The 19,220-nt window shown below is 41.4% G+C and overlaps 1 protein-coding gene across 1 annotated transcript in view; it reads left to right on the top strand.

Moving 5' to 3' along the window:
- The window catches only part of AGBL4 (AGBL carboxypeptidase 4), a 933,972-nt gene that overhangs the window by 695,943 nt on the left and 218,809 nt on the right, over positions 1 to 19,220 (top strand). Inside the window, exon 7 of the mRNA XM_044430335.1 lies at positions 1,343 to 1,432. Coding sequence (XP_044286270.1) covers positions 1,343 to 1,432 — 90 coding nt within the window. The remainder of the gene's footprint in view (positions 1 to 1,342; positions 1,433 to 19,220) is intronic.

The raw sequence follows: 19,220 nt of genomic DNA, 5'->3' as shown, positions 1-19,220 counted from the left end.
TCAAATCTAGATAGCATACTAAAAAGCAGAGACATCACCCTGCCAACAAAAGTGCGTATAGTCAAGGCCATGGTTTTCCCAGTTGCAATGTATGGCTGTGAAAGCTGCACCATAAGGAAGGCTGAGCGCTGAAGAATTGAGGCCTTTGAATTGTGGTGCTGGCAGAGACTCCTGCGAGTCCCTTGGACAGCAAGGCGATCAAACCAGTCAGTCCTAGAGGAGATCAACCCTGACTGCTCTTTAGAAGGCCAGATCCTGAAGATGAAACTCAAATACTTTGTCCACCTAATGAGAAGGAAGGACTCCCTGGAGAAGAGCCTAATGCTGGGAACAATAGATGGCAAAAGAAGAAGGGGACGGAAGAGAATGAGGTGGCTAGATGGAGTCACTGAAGCAGTTGGTGTGAGCTTAAGTGGACTCTGGAGGATGGTGCAGGACAGGAAGGCCTGGAGGAATGTTGTCCATGGGGTCGTGATGGGTTGGACACGACTTCACAACTAACAACAACAACAACAACTCTTAGAAAAATCAGACCACCAATAAATATATCAAGAAAGCTTGCTGGTTGAGAAAAGTGTATTATCATGCAAAACTGAATATTATTTTTTAAAGCATCAAATTAATGATCTGTTATGCAAAGGAAGAGGTATTTTTTAAGTCGGGGTAGGGGAATTAAGTGGGATGATTTTGGTAACAATATGTGGTTATATGGCATTTTCTCTAGAAAGTATTGCACTTAGATCCTTTTACAAGAACCAGTGATATCAAAGTATGGAGCTGCATTGATTTTCAGTGGGTTTCATGGCTATAGGTGTGGAAGACAATGTGCCGAATTAGAGAAGAATGTATACAACATTGATGAAAATGCATGATGCACATAGTAATTACAATAGGTCAGTCCAATTTGCCTTGTCAGAAATAAGTGTCATGTGGCTTGCACCTATGATGCACTCGCACATGTGCATGGCAAAAAGGGATGCAGACCATGTGCTGAGTGCATGGAAGCGGCAGATCATGGGGAATCCTGGTTACCTCCCACCTTAGTGTCCCCTATATAGCTCTCTTGTGTGTACATTGCACCTGTGCAGTTTGTGCAACAGAGAAGATAGGCAGGGATCAGGATTTTGTTTTAAAAAATCAGATTATATACTTGTGGTGTTCCCATCCCACAGCTACATATATGTGGGATAGTCCTCCTTTGCTCTGTTCAGTTGTGCCCTCCATGACATGTTGCAATGCTAGATTCCAGTTTATTGAGATAAACACTGAGAAAAACTGTATTCCACAAAGAGGATCCAATTTCAACATTTTTGTCTCTTTGTTCCTTTGTCTTCTTCTACAGTAAATCTTTGTCCTGGAGCAGAGCAGAAAATAGTGTTTATTACAGCCCGTGTCCACCCGGGGGAAACACCATCATCTTTTGTGTGCCAAGGTGAGTAGCTTTATATGTCACAGTATGAAATGAAAGCCAGGAATGTAACATTATCATCTCTGTATCTGATTTGTATCTATTTGTCCTTTAAGGGTCATTGTGTGTTTTTAAGCTCTGTATAACCAACATGCTTAAACTGTGTGTTTGGTTATTGCATTCTAAATTGTAACTAGAGTCCTGATTAGCAGATTCTGGACCATTGAAAAACCCCATGGCTACTGTTCAATAAGTAATCAAACTAACATTTGTTCATTTGAAGTAAATGTCTAATCCACATGGCCGTAGCATCTACAACACATGTGTGCGCTAGGAACAAAGCTACAAATGGATAGATGTGCTGTTTGTTCTGCAGCTGATATCACCCCAGTACCATCATAACTGCTGTCAGAATCCTGGAATCTCAATTTGAGAAGAGGGAATAAAACTCGGGTTCGTAGGAAAGATCAATCGTTTTGAACCTCCGCATCTTTATTGTCTATCCCAGGTTCCCACGGTTGACTCACGATAATGCATTACCGGGCTCGCAGAGATAAACTCACTGCAAAGCTTCAATACCATTACAGGGCATTTATAGGTACACAGGTACAGGGCAATTGATGACAGAATGCAGAGATTACAATAAGATTCTGAGGTCATGACATACAGAACAGATAAAGAAATGTCGGTCAATCACACTGTAACAATGAGATTAACATATTTCTAATTGCCTGTATTGACACTTTAGTTGAGTAACTTGAACCCATCTCCAGGTCTGCTCAGACATGCAAATTCAAGCTACCAGAAACTATTCATGCTAAGCTCAGAGCCTTATCTCGACTCTAAACATTCTGCATGATCAGGGCACATGAAGCCCTCTGGGCTATCAAAAGATTATAGTAAACTGAATTCCAACAACGACTATTTACTGTTGTGTGCCGCGGTTTTACAGATGAGACCAGAGACCAGTTGGAATTTTCGAGAGAAGAAGTTTATTTACCTGCAGGGACCACAGTCGTTGGAGTGCGGTCCCGAGCAGAAGGAGGGCACCGTTTTTATACTCTTTTACAACTATGCAGGTGCTTGAATAACAGCGAACAATAGGGGAACCCCACTGAGCTACATTTGCACATTTTGCACATTTCCCATGCTAAAGCAAGCAAGCGAGGGTACAAGGGCGTGACGTTTGCGGTTATGCTTGAGCGTAGCCTGCTTTGTTTTCCTCCTTGCGTAGCGTGCACATTCGTTGGGGTTCTTGTTCTTGTTCACGCAAACAGGACACCCTGATCATGCTTTTTACCTGTGACGAGCCATGCCCTGGCTCCATGTTCGATTATGAGGGGGGTTATAACATTTACAATGGATATTTGGGCTAAAATGGCCTGTCTGCTGTGGTCTACAGCTAAAGGTGAGAGAAAGGAGCGGGGGATGAATGCCATTTTAAACAGTGACAGCTTGGTTTTGAGAAGGAAGACAGGATTTGATCCCACAATGCAAAGGCACACAGGAGTAATGCTTTTCAGACAGGATTTATCCAAATTTCCCAACACTGTAGCAATGATCAGTTGCATTCAACCTTGCATGGTTGCATTTGGATCGAGGGCTCATCCTTCCCCAGGTTCACCTTATGCTACAATGATTTTAATGACGCATCTATGTACTACTACATATGTCATTTTGAGGGACCAGGACCAGAACTAACCAGGAAGCTGCTGAAGGTAAAATGCATGAAATGTATTTAATAGAACTGTATTCTGGCATCGCCTATGAGAATAGTTTTCATGAAGTCTAATGCCACTATTAAAAACAATCAATACAATAAAACTGCAAAGCAACAAAAGCCAAAGGGATCTACGTATTTTACCAGCAGGGAAGTAAAAAATGTAACAGCGCTGCCAGAAAGCAAAATCAAGCTCAGTTCACAGGTATGAACATGTGGAAGAATGCTGCCCTTCAGGTAGTCCTATCTTAAACTGTATTTCATTGCATAATTTTATTGAAAGGCATTTATGCTGCCACCCACATTCATTAAGACCCAGGGGTCTATTTTGCTAGTTCCAGCTGATATGACCTCATTAGATTCGGAAGGCACCCTTATATATGAATCTGCTCATCACTTGAAACACTACTGTGCAGAAGTCCAAAATGAATCATGGCAGAGGAGGCCCCTCTTGTATTGTACCATCCTACCAAAAGCTAATTGCCTTGATAGTTAAGTGCAGGTATGCCTCAAAGTACCAGATGAGGAAGATACAGCTGTAGGTCATGAGCTTTATACCCTGCTTGAGAGCTTCCAGAAGCATCTGGCTGTCTGCTGTTGGGAATAATGGAGGAACAGATGGGCCAAGGTCTGTTCTTATTCAGTGTTACATTGTTTTATTATTTTAATCCAGTTACAAAGCATATGAAAGAAGCCATTTTTCCCTTTCTGTTCTTTTTCCCTGAAAGACAATAGAGGAACTGGTGTTGGAGAAATATGTTAGAAATGCACTTGTCTGCACTTACAGTGCCTGGCTTATTTATTTGTGAATGAATGCACTGAAACTTGGTGAATTTTAGGTGCCTTTTGTGGAGTTTCCTCTTGTGTATTATTAGTTTTGCAAGAACTGACGAAGAATCAGAATAATCCCCATTCTGGAAAGGTTGAGTTGAGGTTGTGTTGCACTATTGCTCACATGGAATGAGGAACACAAAACAAGTAAATATACATCCAGAGATTTCACTGACTTGTTCTTGTTAGCCTATGATGCTGAACTGGATTAACCTTTCTGCCACATTTTGCACCTTAGCTTTGGGTTCAACCAATACAGTGACAGGCTCCCCACCCCCTATATCTGTTCTATATGATGGGTCAAATGTATGCATACATTCATGTGCTTCTTGAAATATTGCTCTTAAGTCTTGGTATGTGATCTATGCATTACCTCTTGTCTGAGTCACTTAGCTGAACCTATAGGTTTCTATAGGTTAGATATACAAAACAAAGTAGACTCTCACCCACAGCATCATTATGAAAGTGTGTCAAATGCAACCCTAGGGACAATTTCCTGGCAATAAGCTCCGTTAAGATCATAAGGAGGTGTTTCTCCAATGCCCATTCAGATATACAAACAGTAGGGATGGGTTATGCTGGAAATTCTGTTTCTGTCCAATGGGATTCTGAAGTACTTCTGATGTGACAGCATCAGTGGACTACACCAGAATCCCCCTCTCCCCACCCATCCTGTGGGGGAAAAGAACCCTGCTCAGCCCTTTCAAAATCCCCATTTATATGGAATCCTGAGTTTTGACAGTTCCTTTCAAAATTGTTATTTGTAAATAAGGTAGTTCTCCCTTTTACACTTTCATGAGCACTTAGAGATGCTCAGAAAAACATACAGGATACTGATAACAGTAAGGTCCACATCTAAAACTAAATGGTATCACCCACTTTTAAGAGCAAGGAATCATTTCTAACTTTGCTTTTACCTAACAGGACATCTGTTGACAGCTGTCAGAGAAAAGCAAGCAACAACTTATTTATACCCTTCTTTTCTCAATGTTCATGGATGATCTCCTGCACTTTGACTGGAGATGCTGCCTAGGACATAGATGGGTAAAGGGTTTCTGTTTTTTACCTCTGTAACGGCATAGGTATGACATTTGCTAAAATTACAAGACCAAATAACAAATATGCACAAATAGCCAACCACTAAAGCAGACAAACAAACAAACAAATCCATACGCTGGTTCAACATAGTACAAATTGAATCAACACTGGCATGGGAGGGAAACAATGAAATGTAACTCAAGGGCCAAACTAAAAAATCCATCAAACTTTTACCACTGAACAGAATTCTCATACATCCCTAGCCAACAAAATATGAACCAATAGGACCTTTCTCTTCATTTTTCCAGCAACCTGTATTCAGAACACTATACTTCACCAGATACGTGAGGAGTTAATCTCACATTGGTAGATTTATGTACACATGCTGTAGGCAGGAAAGTAGAATGTAATTTCAGAGGGAATTTAAATGCACATTTCACGTAGTGATAATAGTTGCCATTCACAAAATATTACTGGATGACATAATTGTAATAGTGAATAGATTAACATATAGAGCTGTCCTTATTCAGACCACAAACAGAAGTTGACTCTCTTAATTCCACATTAAGCTGTATCTTTGAAATTCCTTTGTTTAAGCACAGCTGTCTTAGAGTAATTGATAGATTGCTCTAGAAAGTGAAATGTTCCCCTACTCATTTTTGAGCATTGTTATTTCTGATGTCAAATTTTGATATGTTTGTTCTTTTTTGTTCATGCAATGAATGAAGTGGACGATGTCCATAAAATAATGCCTGATTAAATGTATTAGTCTTTAAGTTGCTGAAAAACCATGGTTGGTTTTGTGGCAACAAACTAAACCTCTGGAAATGATGGAAAGTGTCCATGCAGCTCCCATTCTTGTACACGAATTAATAAATTTTCCTATCATAGATCTTCTGGGAAGGAAAGATGATTACCAGTATGTTGTCCAGAAAATGAAATTTCCTTTTGTTTTGATAGGATAAGACATTTCTATTTTATGCATGCCTGTGTCTGATGGAATGATCTGTGTGGAGTTAAAAATCTTGCAATTTTTCTTTAAACCCAGAAGTTAAAACAATTTCTATCCTCTGTGTTCTACTAATTGAGCTGTGTTGCAGAAGTGAACTGAAGGGCAGTATATGCTGCCTTTATTTATTGATTTAAAATATTTATATGCTGAACTGTTGCAAAGTTCATAATGGATGAACTTCTTCAAGCACCAGCACTTAATCCTAGTATTTCAACATGACTCCCAAAAAACAGTGGCTTGCTGATAGTGGCGAGTTCAGCAATCAGATATTTATCAGATCTGACCTGAAAACCCAATTAACAAATACTAGCTGTTGAAGCCCAGCATAGCCTGTGCTTATATTTGCACCATCAACTGACCCCGTGAAGTAGTGGCAAAGGAAATATCCCCACTTATGCTGAAGCTGTTCTCTTTCACTGTGAAATTACATCAGTTTTGGAGTTACTTCTTATTCATGTAAACAGATCTTAGGCTGGAGCAAGTTAAAGAGCTGATTGCATAAACAAACCTAGTCTTTGGCTGTGCTTAAAGGATTCTGCCTCTTCACATTTTAATGGCATGGAAATGAGGTTTCAACCCAAGTAAATTGCAGCCTCACTGAATAACTAAATCAATTGAAGTAGTGTTCTTTGTCTAACTTTCATTGTTTTAGGCATATTCTCCATTGCTTTTAGGCATTTTAGGGGATACAGAATCTCACCTTTGTACCCTGATCTTTTGCTATCATACATTTCAGAAGGCAGTAGGGTGTACACCCTCTCTACAAGTGTGAAACACAGTCCCCCCCCCCCGCCCCCGGAGCATGCATAGGAAAGGTTAATGAAAATTCCATTGTTACCACTGCATGGGATGGGATGGGTAGCTTCTAGGGACAGGACCTTTTCCGTGGTGGCACCCCATCTGTGGGATGACTTCCCTTGAGAGGTTCACTTTGTACCTACATTGTGGTCTTTTTTGGTACCACAGGAAGACTTTTCTGTTTTCCTAGGCTTTTTTGTTCTTCAGTTTTAATAATTGTGTTAGTGGCTTTTTAGATCTTTGCACTACTGCTGGCTTTTATCATATTTACAACTTTGGTTTTATCTTTTTTTGAATGTATAATTTTATATTATCCCATTACTGCATTTTATTGTCTTAAGGGGAATATTGTAAACTGCTCTGAGGACTTTCACTAATGGGTGGTACCGAAAAGAAATAAGAAACAACTGACGTTTTGTAGACTGCAAAGCAAGTATGCATTCAGATGATCATGAAGACAACTGCAAAACAGATATATGGAACTGTAATGTGATAGAGAAGTTGAGCCAGTATGTGGTTTTTATCACATTCTTATTCTACAGTTTAAGTGAATTTAAGAGCAATTATGTGCTCCCTTGCCAAGCCACGTTAAATCAAGTGGCATGAAATGAAAATCTTTTCTGTACCAACATGTTGGGTCCAATGACATTATTATTATTATTATTATTATTATTATTATTATTATTATTAGAACATTTCTATGCCGCCGCTTGCCGAAGCCTCGGGGCGGCTTACAATACAATACAATACAATACAATACAATACAAAAATAACAATATAAAATTAAAGTTAATAATATAAAATAAATAAAAAATATAAACGATATAAAAGAAGATATAAAAGAAAAGTTATAAAGGAAAAGGAAAAGAAAAGAAGTCGCCCTGGCCAGATAAATAAGTAAATATTGTTAACAATTAAAATGACGTTTAAATAAAAAGGTCTTCACCTGGCGCCGAAAAACAAATAACGACGGCGCCAGGCGGGCCTCTCTGGGGAGCATATTCCATAGATTGGGCGCCACCGTAGAGAAAGCCCTCCTCCGAGTACCTACCCTCCTAATTTCTTTCACGGAGGGTTCCCGGAGAAGGGCCTCTCCCGCAGATCTCAAGGGGTGGTCGGGCATATATGGATGTAAGCGCTCCTTCAGGTAACCAGGTCCCAAGCCGTTTAGGGCTTTATAGGTCATAACCAACACCTTGAATTGGACCCGGACTTCAATGGGAAGCCAGTGAAGCTGACGGAGGACTGGAGTCATGTGAACATAATATCCTGTCCCCGTCAGCAACCTGGCAGCTCTATTTTGAACCAATTGAAGTATTTGGACCGTCTTCAAGGGAAGACCCACATAAAGCGCGTTACAGAAGTCAAGGCGGGAAGTCACCAGTGCATGTGTCACCGTCGCCAGGCAGTCGTACTCCAGATAGGGGCGCAGCTGATTAATCAGCCGAAGCTGAAGGAAAGCGCTCCTCGCCACCGTTGTCACCTGAGCTTCCAATGAAAGTTCCGGGTCGAGGAGTACTCCTAAGCTGCGGACCTTGTCCCTAAGAGGGAGTGCAACCCCATTCAGGGTCAGGTCAAATCCACCCTCTCCGAAGCCCGATCCGCCAACCAACAGGAACTCCGTCTTGTCTGGATTGAGTTTCAGTTTATTGGCTCTCATCCAGCCCATTACCTCGGCCAAGCACCGGTTCAGCACAGCCACTGCCTCACCTGGATTAGTGGAAAATGAGAGGTAGAGCTGGGTATCATCAGCGTACTGATGTTTCCGTAGCCCACACCTCCTGATGATCTCTCCCAGTGGTTTCATATAGATATTAAACAGCAAAGGGGACAAAATGGAGCCCTGTGGTACTCTATGGCATAGCTGCCATGGCGCAGAGCCATAGTCCCCCAGCACTACCTTCTGGAATCGACCGTTGAGATAGGAGCGGAACCACTGCAAAGCAGTGCCTCCGACCCCCAATCCCGCTAGCCTATCCAGAAGGATACCATGGTCGATGGTATTGAAAGCCGCTGAGAGGTCCAGAAGAACCAACAGGGACGCACTCCCCCTGTCCTTCTCCCTGCACAGGTCATCGTACAGGGCGACCAAGGCAGATTCAGTACCGTACCCGGGTCTGAAGCTGGACTGAAATGGGTCCAGATAATCAGTTTCATCCAAGAGTGCTTGGAGTTGTCCCGCCACCACCCGCTCTAACACCTTGCCCAGAAACGGGATGTTGGCCACTGGTCTATAGTTAGTGGCCATCTCTGGATCCAGTGACGCTTTCTTCAGGACCGGTCGGACTACCGCCTCCTTTAAAGGGGCAGGCACCCGACCCTCCCTCAGAGAAGCATTAACCACTTCCAAGATCCAGGTCCCAATCCCGTGCTTGGAATTATTTATTATTATTAAAAACTTTTTTGCCGCCTTCACCGCCACAGCATAGGCCTGATAGTGGGCTTTCAAGTGTGTTCGATCAGATTCATCCCGTGATTTCCTCCACCTATGCTCTAGCCGTCTCCCAACCTGCTTCATCGCCCGCAATTCAGGTGTATACCAAGGGGAAGAGTGGGCTCTGCCCGGTGGGAGAGGACGCTTAGGAGCGATCATGTCCACAGCCCTGGTCATCTCCCTGTTCTATTGTGGGCAAAGAACCCAGAACTTTCTAAGTTCATTTGGATTCAGTGGGGCTATGGGTCTGGAGGCTGGGCACTGGCATCTCTTGGTTGAATGCTGGACTTGCAGACTCTGTGGTTCCACTTTGCACTGAAAACTAATTCAAGAAATTTAACTTCAAGTGATTAAAATGCTGCCTTTGTCTTCTGGGGTCTTGGATATTTAATTCATGGAAAATTCTAATCTAGTCCCTTAAAAGGAGCTTCAGATCATAAACATGGGAAGTTTAAGCCTATATAAGAAAGCATTCACTTTAATCACAAAAGGCATTTCTTTCCTTTACACACAAATAATGTGTCCTCAGGGAAGAGACAAGCATGAGTAGCAATTTAGTGTGTAATCCTGTGAGTGTTTCAGCAGAACAAAGTAGGTGGCTGAGGAATGGTGGGATAAGTGGGACTTTTTCCCTGTCTAAACATGCATAAAATGATGTCCCCTTTATTAGAGGACATGTCTATCAAATGTGATCCTTTTGCACTAATCGTCCTTTCAGCCTGTTCTGATAAAGGCACTTGTACATTCAGGTTTGAAAACAATTGAATCAAAATGATTGCAAACTATTTCTGAAGCATCAAATTTAATTTTGGAGAGTCAATAGGCAGCAGAGATCCCCAGAGTTACTTTCAAATTGTTATTTTAACCATGTCAAATTAACTAAAATCAGATATTTCCATAAAGTCTTTATGATGTCCCTACATGTCACATTTGGAGCAAATTTTAAATCTCTTTAAAAAATAGAAGATTGAATTAAACAAGGAACTTGAGAAAAGGGTAGACTCCAGCACAGAATCACTATTGGTGAGTGTTCCAGGCCTCCAAAGTATTTCAGCCCTTAACTCATGCTATACCCCATCTGACCAAAACCTTGAGACAGAACATGAAATCAGGGAAAAAGCAAAGGAAAAAGTGTTGAAAAAGTGGGTGATTGCAATAATCTTCATGCAAATGAGTAAATATATGTCCTGGTTGTGACAAAAAATTGTATCTGGGGCCTTCTGGCAGTGTCTCTATAATGACCAAATTCTGTCAGTGTGTGGGGAAAGTTTTGCCAAACCTGGTGAATCTCAGGTATAGATTTCTGCCCTAAATAAAGACACCACTACCTTTAAGTAGTGGTTGTCATTGTTGTATCAATGACTGATTAAAATGAAACTCAAAGAAAGTATTCATATTTGCCAAAGCCAAACAAAACAAACAAACCTGCAGCTATATTTTCAGTCCAACAGAGCACTGTCATTCCATTTCCCCCTCCATTTGCTGCTTTTAAAAAATGTCTTTTATCTGAGTTCAGCAGCAGGAACAGCACTGGGAATTAACGGCAAGTTCTAAAGCAACCCAATAGCTTGCTATCTATAAGCAAACCCTGCAAATAGGTCAGACAAAAGATGGCAAGAGCTGATGGGGCCTTGACTGTACAGATAGGATCACTGCAGATTTAGATTTCATTTTTGTGAAATATTTCCATTTCCCTAGGGGATTAGAAAGTCCCCTATGGGGAAAAAGAACTGAATTAACTATTTTTCTACCTGTGGGCCTCCTGTAATCTCAAAATGATGGTATCTGCAGATTGGGATATGAAAGTAAATTTGGCTCAATACCTTCTGTGCAGCTCTGTGACCCACAAAGATTCAGAAACTTAATGTTTGCTTTAATCCAATGGAACGACCAGAGGAAGATTTTGCTTAAAGCAGCATTTCAGATTCAGTGGCAGATAAAGTCTATGCACTGATCATCTCTATAGACTTCTGCAATGGAACTTTATTAGCTCTGTTTCCACTACCCTTCATTGATAACTATAAGAAGTACAAGTGAAGCAACCATAGTAATAGCTTCCAACATGCTTACTTTGATAAAAAAAATAAAAGTCACCTAACAATAAAATGTCACCCAACAACAAAATGCACAAAATATCACTGAAACATCAGTACAATCAGTTCTTTTTTTGTAAGAAAAAAGGTGCCGGAACTCATGAAATCATTTACCTTTCACATGTAGTCAATCACTGTACACACACCCACACACATCAGTTGTGTAACGAAACATAATGATCACCGTCCGCAGTAAGCACTCAGCACATGACCACACGAGCAATCACAAGCCGAGCAGCGCCACAAGCTGAGCAGTGCCATCACAACCAGCGCGGACGAAGTATGCATGCATCAGACTCGACACACAAGCAGCCCGCATGCACCATTTTAATGATTTTGCCGCCGACCTGTGCTCAACAGGGCGATTCAAATCCACGTGGACCAAACATCAAATTTTCAAAAGTTACTTTTAAAACTTGGAAAATCTGTCTGAAAAAAAAAGTGCCGGAACTCCGTTCCAGTGCGTTCTATGACAAAAAAAAGCACTGAGTACAATCTTTAATCATGCTTAATGGTTTGCAGAAAAAATATACAGGGATTACATGGGGGGCGGTCTTTGGGAAACAGGGAAACACCTCCTGAAAAGCTCTCTGAACATGGTCCATACCTCCCTGGATAAAGTCAGCTGCCTGCCAGAAGGACTATTTCAAAGAAGACATTTGCTATAGTGTGCTTGTGCTCCTGCCCTCTTTGGTCATTCACTGAGAGGGACCTAGTGCTCAGCACATGACAGCCTGTGGTGACTGAATTAAGCCAATTAATGTGCCTGTGGATGCCCCTGCTTGCTTTGGTTTATCGTGTTGTGCAAATCCAGTGTCAGGTGTTTGAGGGGATAAACAATTCTCAGGTAACCCTAAAATATGTAATGGCTTATTTGTGATCTCCAAGAACTCGTGATATTGTCTTTGATTTACACTTTCAGCTACAAGCATGTGACTACTTACATATGCAAAATGGTGGCCGGTGGGTTCTGCTAAGTCTTCTGGGAAAATTATCCCAGGGTGGCCTAGCATTGCACATAAGCAGTTCCAGAATCATTCGTCCAGCAGCTAAAGACAGTTTCTGTTCACATGTTGCTTTGATATAAGAAAAGGTTTTATACCTGTTGAATAACTGCAATGTTATTTTACTATGCCAGTTTTGCACTTTGAATATGTAAGTATAGAACCTCATATGGTGAGAATAGATATCCACCATTTCACTTTAGATATTCAAAATTTTCAACATGTATAATGCCCACAACTGTTCCAGAAGAAGCAGAACCCAAGTGAAGGCTCTCAGAAAGAAATCAGCTCTAAGAAATCATTGCTGCCTATTCCTGTCTTCATCTGTTCCACCATCTTTTATGATGCTAAATGGACCTGGTCACTCTGACATATAGTTAAGCAAACCCTGATGGGGAGATACATGGAGAAAGTGACACTTGCCCTGGTTGACTAGAGAGCTTTCCGCAGCTTCTTGCTAGAGAGAGCAAGTTCTTGCAACTTATTTTTCAGCTGTCATGCTGGTTATGAGACTTATGTTCAGTAAGCTGCAGTTACCTCCACTGGATTTTTCAAATTCCAAATTCTCCATGTGAATACAACCCTTGCATATTCACAGATTCTGAATACCTAAATGTGAAATATTCTGTATTTAGATTTCTGTTAAAGATTAGGAACTTTTGCTTCCTTTGGACCGGGAGTCCAAACTATTAATTGGGCCTCACTGAATGAATAAATAAAGCACCAGCCTTTGTGTTTATGCTTGCATCATACAAAATACCCATTTAATGCCTGCTGTAATCCCGTTGATATTCACTCCAGCTGAAGTTCAGCTTTAAAAGCTGTCATTTACAATAGTTTTCATTAATACACTTACATCCAGATTTGACAAGTGTATAGTCCCATATGGCATGAACTCACTTAATGATTTGGTTTTCAGGCAGTTGTCTTCTGGAAAAACATTTTTTTTTTCATTCATTTTCAACACTTTTCCAGATTTCCTCCCACAACTGATATTAATCTCACTAATCTCTACTTTCCTGCTTTGTCTCTTGACCCTTTGTTCTTTGCCTGTCCTAGCACAGTTCAGTTGAATTGAAGTGCATTTTTTATTTGGATGCAATTCTTTTCTTTCCGGACTACCCACTCCTTGCTTCCTAGGCTTCTATGATCTCAACATAGAGTGCAGTGAGAAGCTGGCATTCATGTGTGACTGACCCAGCCACTGGAAACATTTTCTTTGGGAGAGAACATATGCATGTAATGCCTCTATTTATAGGATGGTAAAAAAACAAAACCTGTACATGTGGATAAGAACAGTTGTGCCGGCAGCTTGGAGCAAAGGTGGGACTACCCTTTTCCCATGTGCTCCTAATACTTAAGGTTCTCCATTATTCTACACTTTAAAGGCAGAGTAGCTCCAGGGTCCCTTGATGGCACCCAGGGAGCCCTAAGTGTTTTGGACCCCCAGATCTGAGATCTGAAAAAGGCTCTGCGCTCAGAGCTGAGGAAAGGCAATGCTCTAGTTAGGGAGGGGTTGAGATCAGAATAAAATTTATCCTAAGCCTCCTTTGCTCCACTCTGAAGTGTCCTAGCAAAGGGTCACAGGACACTTCAGGACACTCTGAAGTGTCCTGTGACCCAAGCCAGAAGATGAAGTGATTCTTCTGCCCGGCCCAGCTTCAGCCTACAGGGCATAGAAATTTAGGAAGTCTCCAATTCTGGGACCTTCTGAACTGTGAGGATTCAGTACCTAAGACTACAACCCTGGAATGAAGATAGCTCTTGTTAGGGTACAGTTCTATGAATATGCCTATAGCCTTTGAACTTGGAGGAGGATGGGTATCACATGTAAAGGCTGGAGAAGCAAAGGTCACCACTGTACTTATCGCACACTGCAAAGCAGTTAGCCAACGGCAGCGGTATAACTGTGGGACTTTTGAGAGGAGAGCGATATGCCACCAGAATACCTCATAGCTTGGCAGAACCGGTCTCTTCCCCTTCTTGCTCCCCAGATACTGTATCTCCCTTCTCTGACGTTGTTTTGGTAAACTCAGAGTAGCAGCCAACCCAACTCTTTTTGTACCAGCTGGGTGTGCTCTGGGGGAAGGCAGTCCGACCACGGAGTCCCAGCTCCAATATCCGAGCAAATCTCGGACACTGGAGTTGGTCCTCCAAACAATGTAAGAGTAAAGGACTCACTGCTCTAGCCTTACGTACATGCTCTCATTAAGTAGAAGAGCAATGCCTGGACAGTGTTAAAAAACGACAGTCATTAAGCATCTCTAGGCTATTAGGAAACAGGTGACTGTGAAGCATGGAAGGCACAAAGTACAGGTTTAATCACTGGTTTAAAAGATCAGTATACCACTTTTCAGTGGAAGCTATTTCAAGGTAAATAACAAGCAATGTAAAGAAACTACCAAAAAGGGGATGATGGTGGTAAGTAACAGTGAAAGAAAACAAAGCAAATAATATAACTGTTCATTAGGTACCAAGAAGAATAAGTTCACCTCAGCCAGGCACTGATAAGGGACAGGAAGAGACAGTGCCAACTGAGTGTCCCTGGAGTTATTATGTCTTGGCCTAGGTGCAAAGGGCTCTTACACCTATGATCTGCACGCCCAGGTGTCACCTACAGCCTCCTTGACTCTCATGACAAGAGGAAGGAAGCAGCAGTAGAACCAGCTGTGACAAAACATCTAATCTAATCTAACACAGGCCTCCTGCCTTCCTTGTTTTCTCCAGATGCTTCCTCTCTCCTCAGCCTTGGTCATTGGCCAATGGAATCCAATGGGAGTTGTATTCCAAAGCATCTAGAAAGTGCTATATTTGGGGGCTGGTCTGAAATCTACTTTCTCCATTATTATGAGTTTTATAGCCTGCAAAATAGCACTATTTCTACAGTAAAATTCATTTGCTATATATAGCCTGCAGCAAAATATATTTGCTGCCTGGCAGCCATCAGAAATGGGCAACCAGGTCCTTATTTCTGTGAAACACAGAGCTGTACAATGTGAATAAAAGAACAAACTCAACCCTGCTGATAAGGAGCATAGCAGACTGGCAGCAGTACTTTATTCTAATATGTATCTTAGACAGCAAGAAGCACACCTTTTCCATTAAAGATTCCAGTTGATATGGCAACCAGCCAACACTCTCTGCTGCAGCAGCCAGAACAACATCCATGCGTGACTTTCATCTCAAGTTCAGGTGAGGAGATTTCTGATGCGCATGGCTTTCTGTGGCCATAGGGTTCCCCAAGAGGTTTACCCTTTTGTTACATAAATCAGCCCTTCTATTTCTTTTTTATTGGGAGTGCTCTTGTCCCGAAGAAATGCAGATCTTCCGACTTTCATTGCTTGTCAGATATCAGACTTCACTGGATAATACCTGCATTTTCTACATCTTCCCATTCTTTTTGTAGAAACACTGCAGGCATTCTGCAAACACTGCAGACTAACTATTGGTGTCCAGCTGGTTGTCTAGCAGCTCATTTGCCCACCACTCTGAGAGCTGACAGTTTTAGTAGAAACCCAAACTCTCATTCTCAATATTTATATGAATTACTTAACTATCCAGCTTACAATACTTATAGACTACCTTTCAACATAAAACAGTACAAAGTTAAACACAATGAATGTGAGTTTATTATATTTATATCCTACCCTTTTTCCTTTCAAGGAACTCCAAGCAACTTGCATAATTCTCCTCCTCCTTTCCATCTTATCCCTACAACAGCCCTATGAGGTTGGTTAGGCTGAGAATCTGTGAATGACCCAAAGTTATTCTGTAAGCTCCATGGCTAAAGGTGGACAAGAAGTCAGATTTCCTGAGTCTCAGTCCCACACTCTTAACTGGTATGTTACACTGGCTTTCAGTTGACTAACCTATAATAAAACAGAAAAGGTAGTAAAATTGACTTTTTAAGAGCTTAGATCTCAAGCAAAGCAGAAGCAGTCTTTCAGAGTTAGAAGAGAATGTAAGAAACAAACAGGTCTGGACTTGAACAATACCTTTGCCTGTGGCAGGAAATGCTTTGCTCCTTAGAAATGCTAACTTAGCATAATATGCAGAAATGGCAGTGTCCTTAGCTAGGTCTTGTTGGTAAATCTCAAGCTTGAGGTGTGAGATGTCCTCAGAAATAAGGAAGAAACAGATCATTGATAGCTTTATAGTTCAATACCAGCTTCTTTAATTGATCTCAGAAGCAAATTTTGATCAGGATAGGTATTTTAGAATAAATGCAATCTGATCATGCTGGCTTACAGGCACCAGCAGTCAGGCAGCAGTTTTCTGAAGTAGCTAAACCTTACCGAATCGTTCCAATAGTAGTACAATATGTACCCGTGCATACATGCACTATGGTTACTCATTGATTTTAGGCATAATATGCTGCAAAGTTCAGTGGTCCTGTTTCAGGAGGGAGTGCCCTGAGGTCCAGTAGAATCTTGACCAGAAATGTTGTTTCCAGTTAGAGTGAAACAAAAGCATGTCCAAATAAGAATGGTGGAAACAGACCATTTGCGCTCTCATGTTTTCCCATCTTTTCTGGGGATGCAATGGCAAAGCATGTTGAGAAGAGAGAGCATGCATGCATATTCTCTGTCTTTTGTCTCCAATCCAGTCCATATGCTACCATGCATTGTCTGCCAGAGCAACTAAAGCGATCATGATTGCTAACTGGGATGGCAAAATAATACGGCTCTCTTATCAGTTTACTCATGCCAGGTGCTGAGCTTGTCACCACAGAATTCAAGAACCCTGCAGCAACATGGCTCATTGGAAACAGCCACTAGTTTGCCAAATCCTAAAGTCTAAATAGTCTTCAAAAATAGAAACAAAAGCATAATCAAATCTAACGCAACCAAGCAAAAGCAACCGTACCTCTGGCTGAAAATGGCTGCTCTTGCAAGGCAGCATTATCAACTTCTCAGGACTACTGAACCAGCTATTGTGAGTATACAAGTAATGTAGGCCTCATTTCACCCAGCTCTCTGTCCAAATCCTCAGGCTAATAATTCTCCAAGTAGAATGGAAGAACAAAACTAGCCCTAGTAAAATTTATGTATGTATGTATTTATTTAAAGCTTTTATATATCATTCACTACAAGCATCGCAGAAACCTACCTACCGATTAGATAGGTTCACATGTTCTGAGAGGCCATGGTGGGTTTGCTCTGTGGTCGGAACCCAGTTCCAGAGTTTCTGCATGGTAGGATTAGTTTTCTGAAACCATAGAGGGAAGCTATTATCTATCCTAAGTTTTCACATTTCACCATGGCTTCCCCAGTCATCCAAACCTAGGATCATCATTTTACCATTGCTGGTAGGGAAACCTCAGAGTTCCCTGGCAAGAGTGGCTGCATAAGTTTATTTCTGAAAATGGAAAGACAGCAGGAAAATACATGGTGGGAGAAGAGGGGAAGTGTGGTGCAACTGTGTATTTTCATTTCATAGGAATTTGGGTGCTGCAGCAGCTGTGAAGCACTAAAAATACATAGGTACACTTAGGAGGGGAAGGAGGATGCCTGTTTTAGGACCACTGTGGGCCAATCAGGAGGATGCTGCTGCACTCCATGGACAAGAATAGGGACCAGAAGGGAACCATTCATGGGACCTGCCAGGATGCATGGTGAGACCAGAGATAGGAGTGTAGACACCATGGTGCTGGGTAACCACATATTTCTGACCGGTAAGTACAGTCAAAAAACCCACATGTTGTGAGAACAGCTCAGGGTTGTTTGCTGTGTAGCGTGAGCCCAGCCTTTGAGTCATCTAAATTGTAGGAGGGGAGGAGAATGAAGACATATGCTGTAGCCTCGCCCAGTCTAGCTGCTACCTCCCTGCATTTAGAGAAAAGGACTGAAGTGGAAATACAGCAACATTTGGGTACATGCAATTACGCAGCTGTTAGAATGCTCTGTAACAGCATTCTTATTTCTATCTTACTAGTAAATGCTGGGCTATCATGGGTGTGCCTTTACGTCCATCTATTAACGTGTCTTGAACAACGACGTAGTGCTACTCTAAAATCAAAATAGAATCCAAAGTAGAATCCAAAATGGACACAAGCATTTTTATCCACAAAGTGCTTTGTGATCAGATCACAGTGAAGGAAAGGGATAAATGGTAAATCAAATATATATGAAGTGAGGTAGTTTTAAATATTTGCATTGCTGCTAGGTTTTGCTTGCTTTTGCTTCTATTTTATACTGTAGTTTTAGATTTTTATATTGTGTCTTATGTTGTATTTTATGATTTTGAAAGTTGTGAAACAGCCAAAAGGTGGCTTCTATTGGACATTACAGAAACATAATAAATATAGCTGAACATGAAGATCTGTTTAGTGCACTTTATAAATAAGTTATCTGTAGATCAGCCATCCCAAAGAAAAAGAAATGCAAGAAAGCAAAATGGCTGTCTGAGGAAGCTTTACAAATAGCTGGAGAAAGCAAGGAAGCAAAAGGCAAGGGAGAAAGAGAAAGATACAAACAATTGAATGCAGAATTCCAGAGAATAGCTAGAAAAGATAAGAATGCCTTCTTAAATGAACAGTGCAAAGAAATAGAAGAAAACAATGGAATAGGGAGTCCCAGAGATCTCTTCAAGAAAATTGGAGATATGAAGGGAACATTTCATGCAAGATGGGCATGATAAAGGACCTAACAGAGGCAGAAGATATTAAGAAGAGGTGGCAAGATTACACAGAAGAACTATACAAGAAAGAGCTTAACGTCCCTGATAACCACGATGGGGTGGTCACTGACCTCGAGCCGGACATCCTGGAATGTGAAGTCAAATGGGCCTTAGGAAGTCTGGCCAACAACAAAGCTAGTGGAGGTGACAGCAGGTGACAGTTGCAATGTATGGCTGTGAAAGCTGGACCATAAGGAAGGCTGA

The sequence above is a fragment of the Varanus komodoensis genome, unplaced genomic scaffold, assembly GCF_004798865.1.
Source record: "Varanus komodoensis strain SLA01 unplaced genomic scaffold, ASM479886v1 scaffold20_1, whole genome shotgun sequence".
Lineage (NCBI taxonomy): Eukaryota > Metazoa > Chordata > Lepidosauria > Squamata > Varanidae > Varanus > Varanus komodoensis.
Note: the sequence above shows the minus strand (reverse complement) of the source record. Positions and strands in the feature narration are given on the sequence as shown.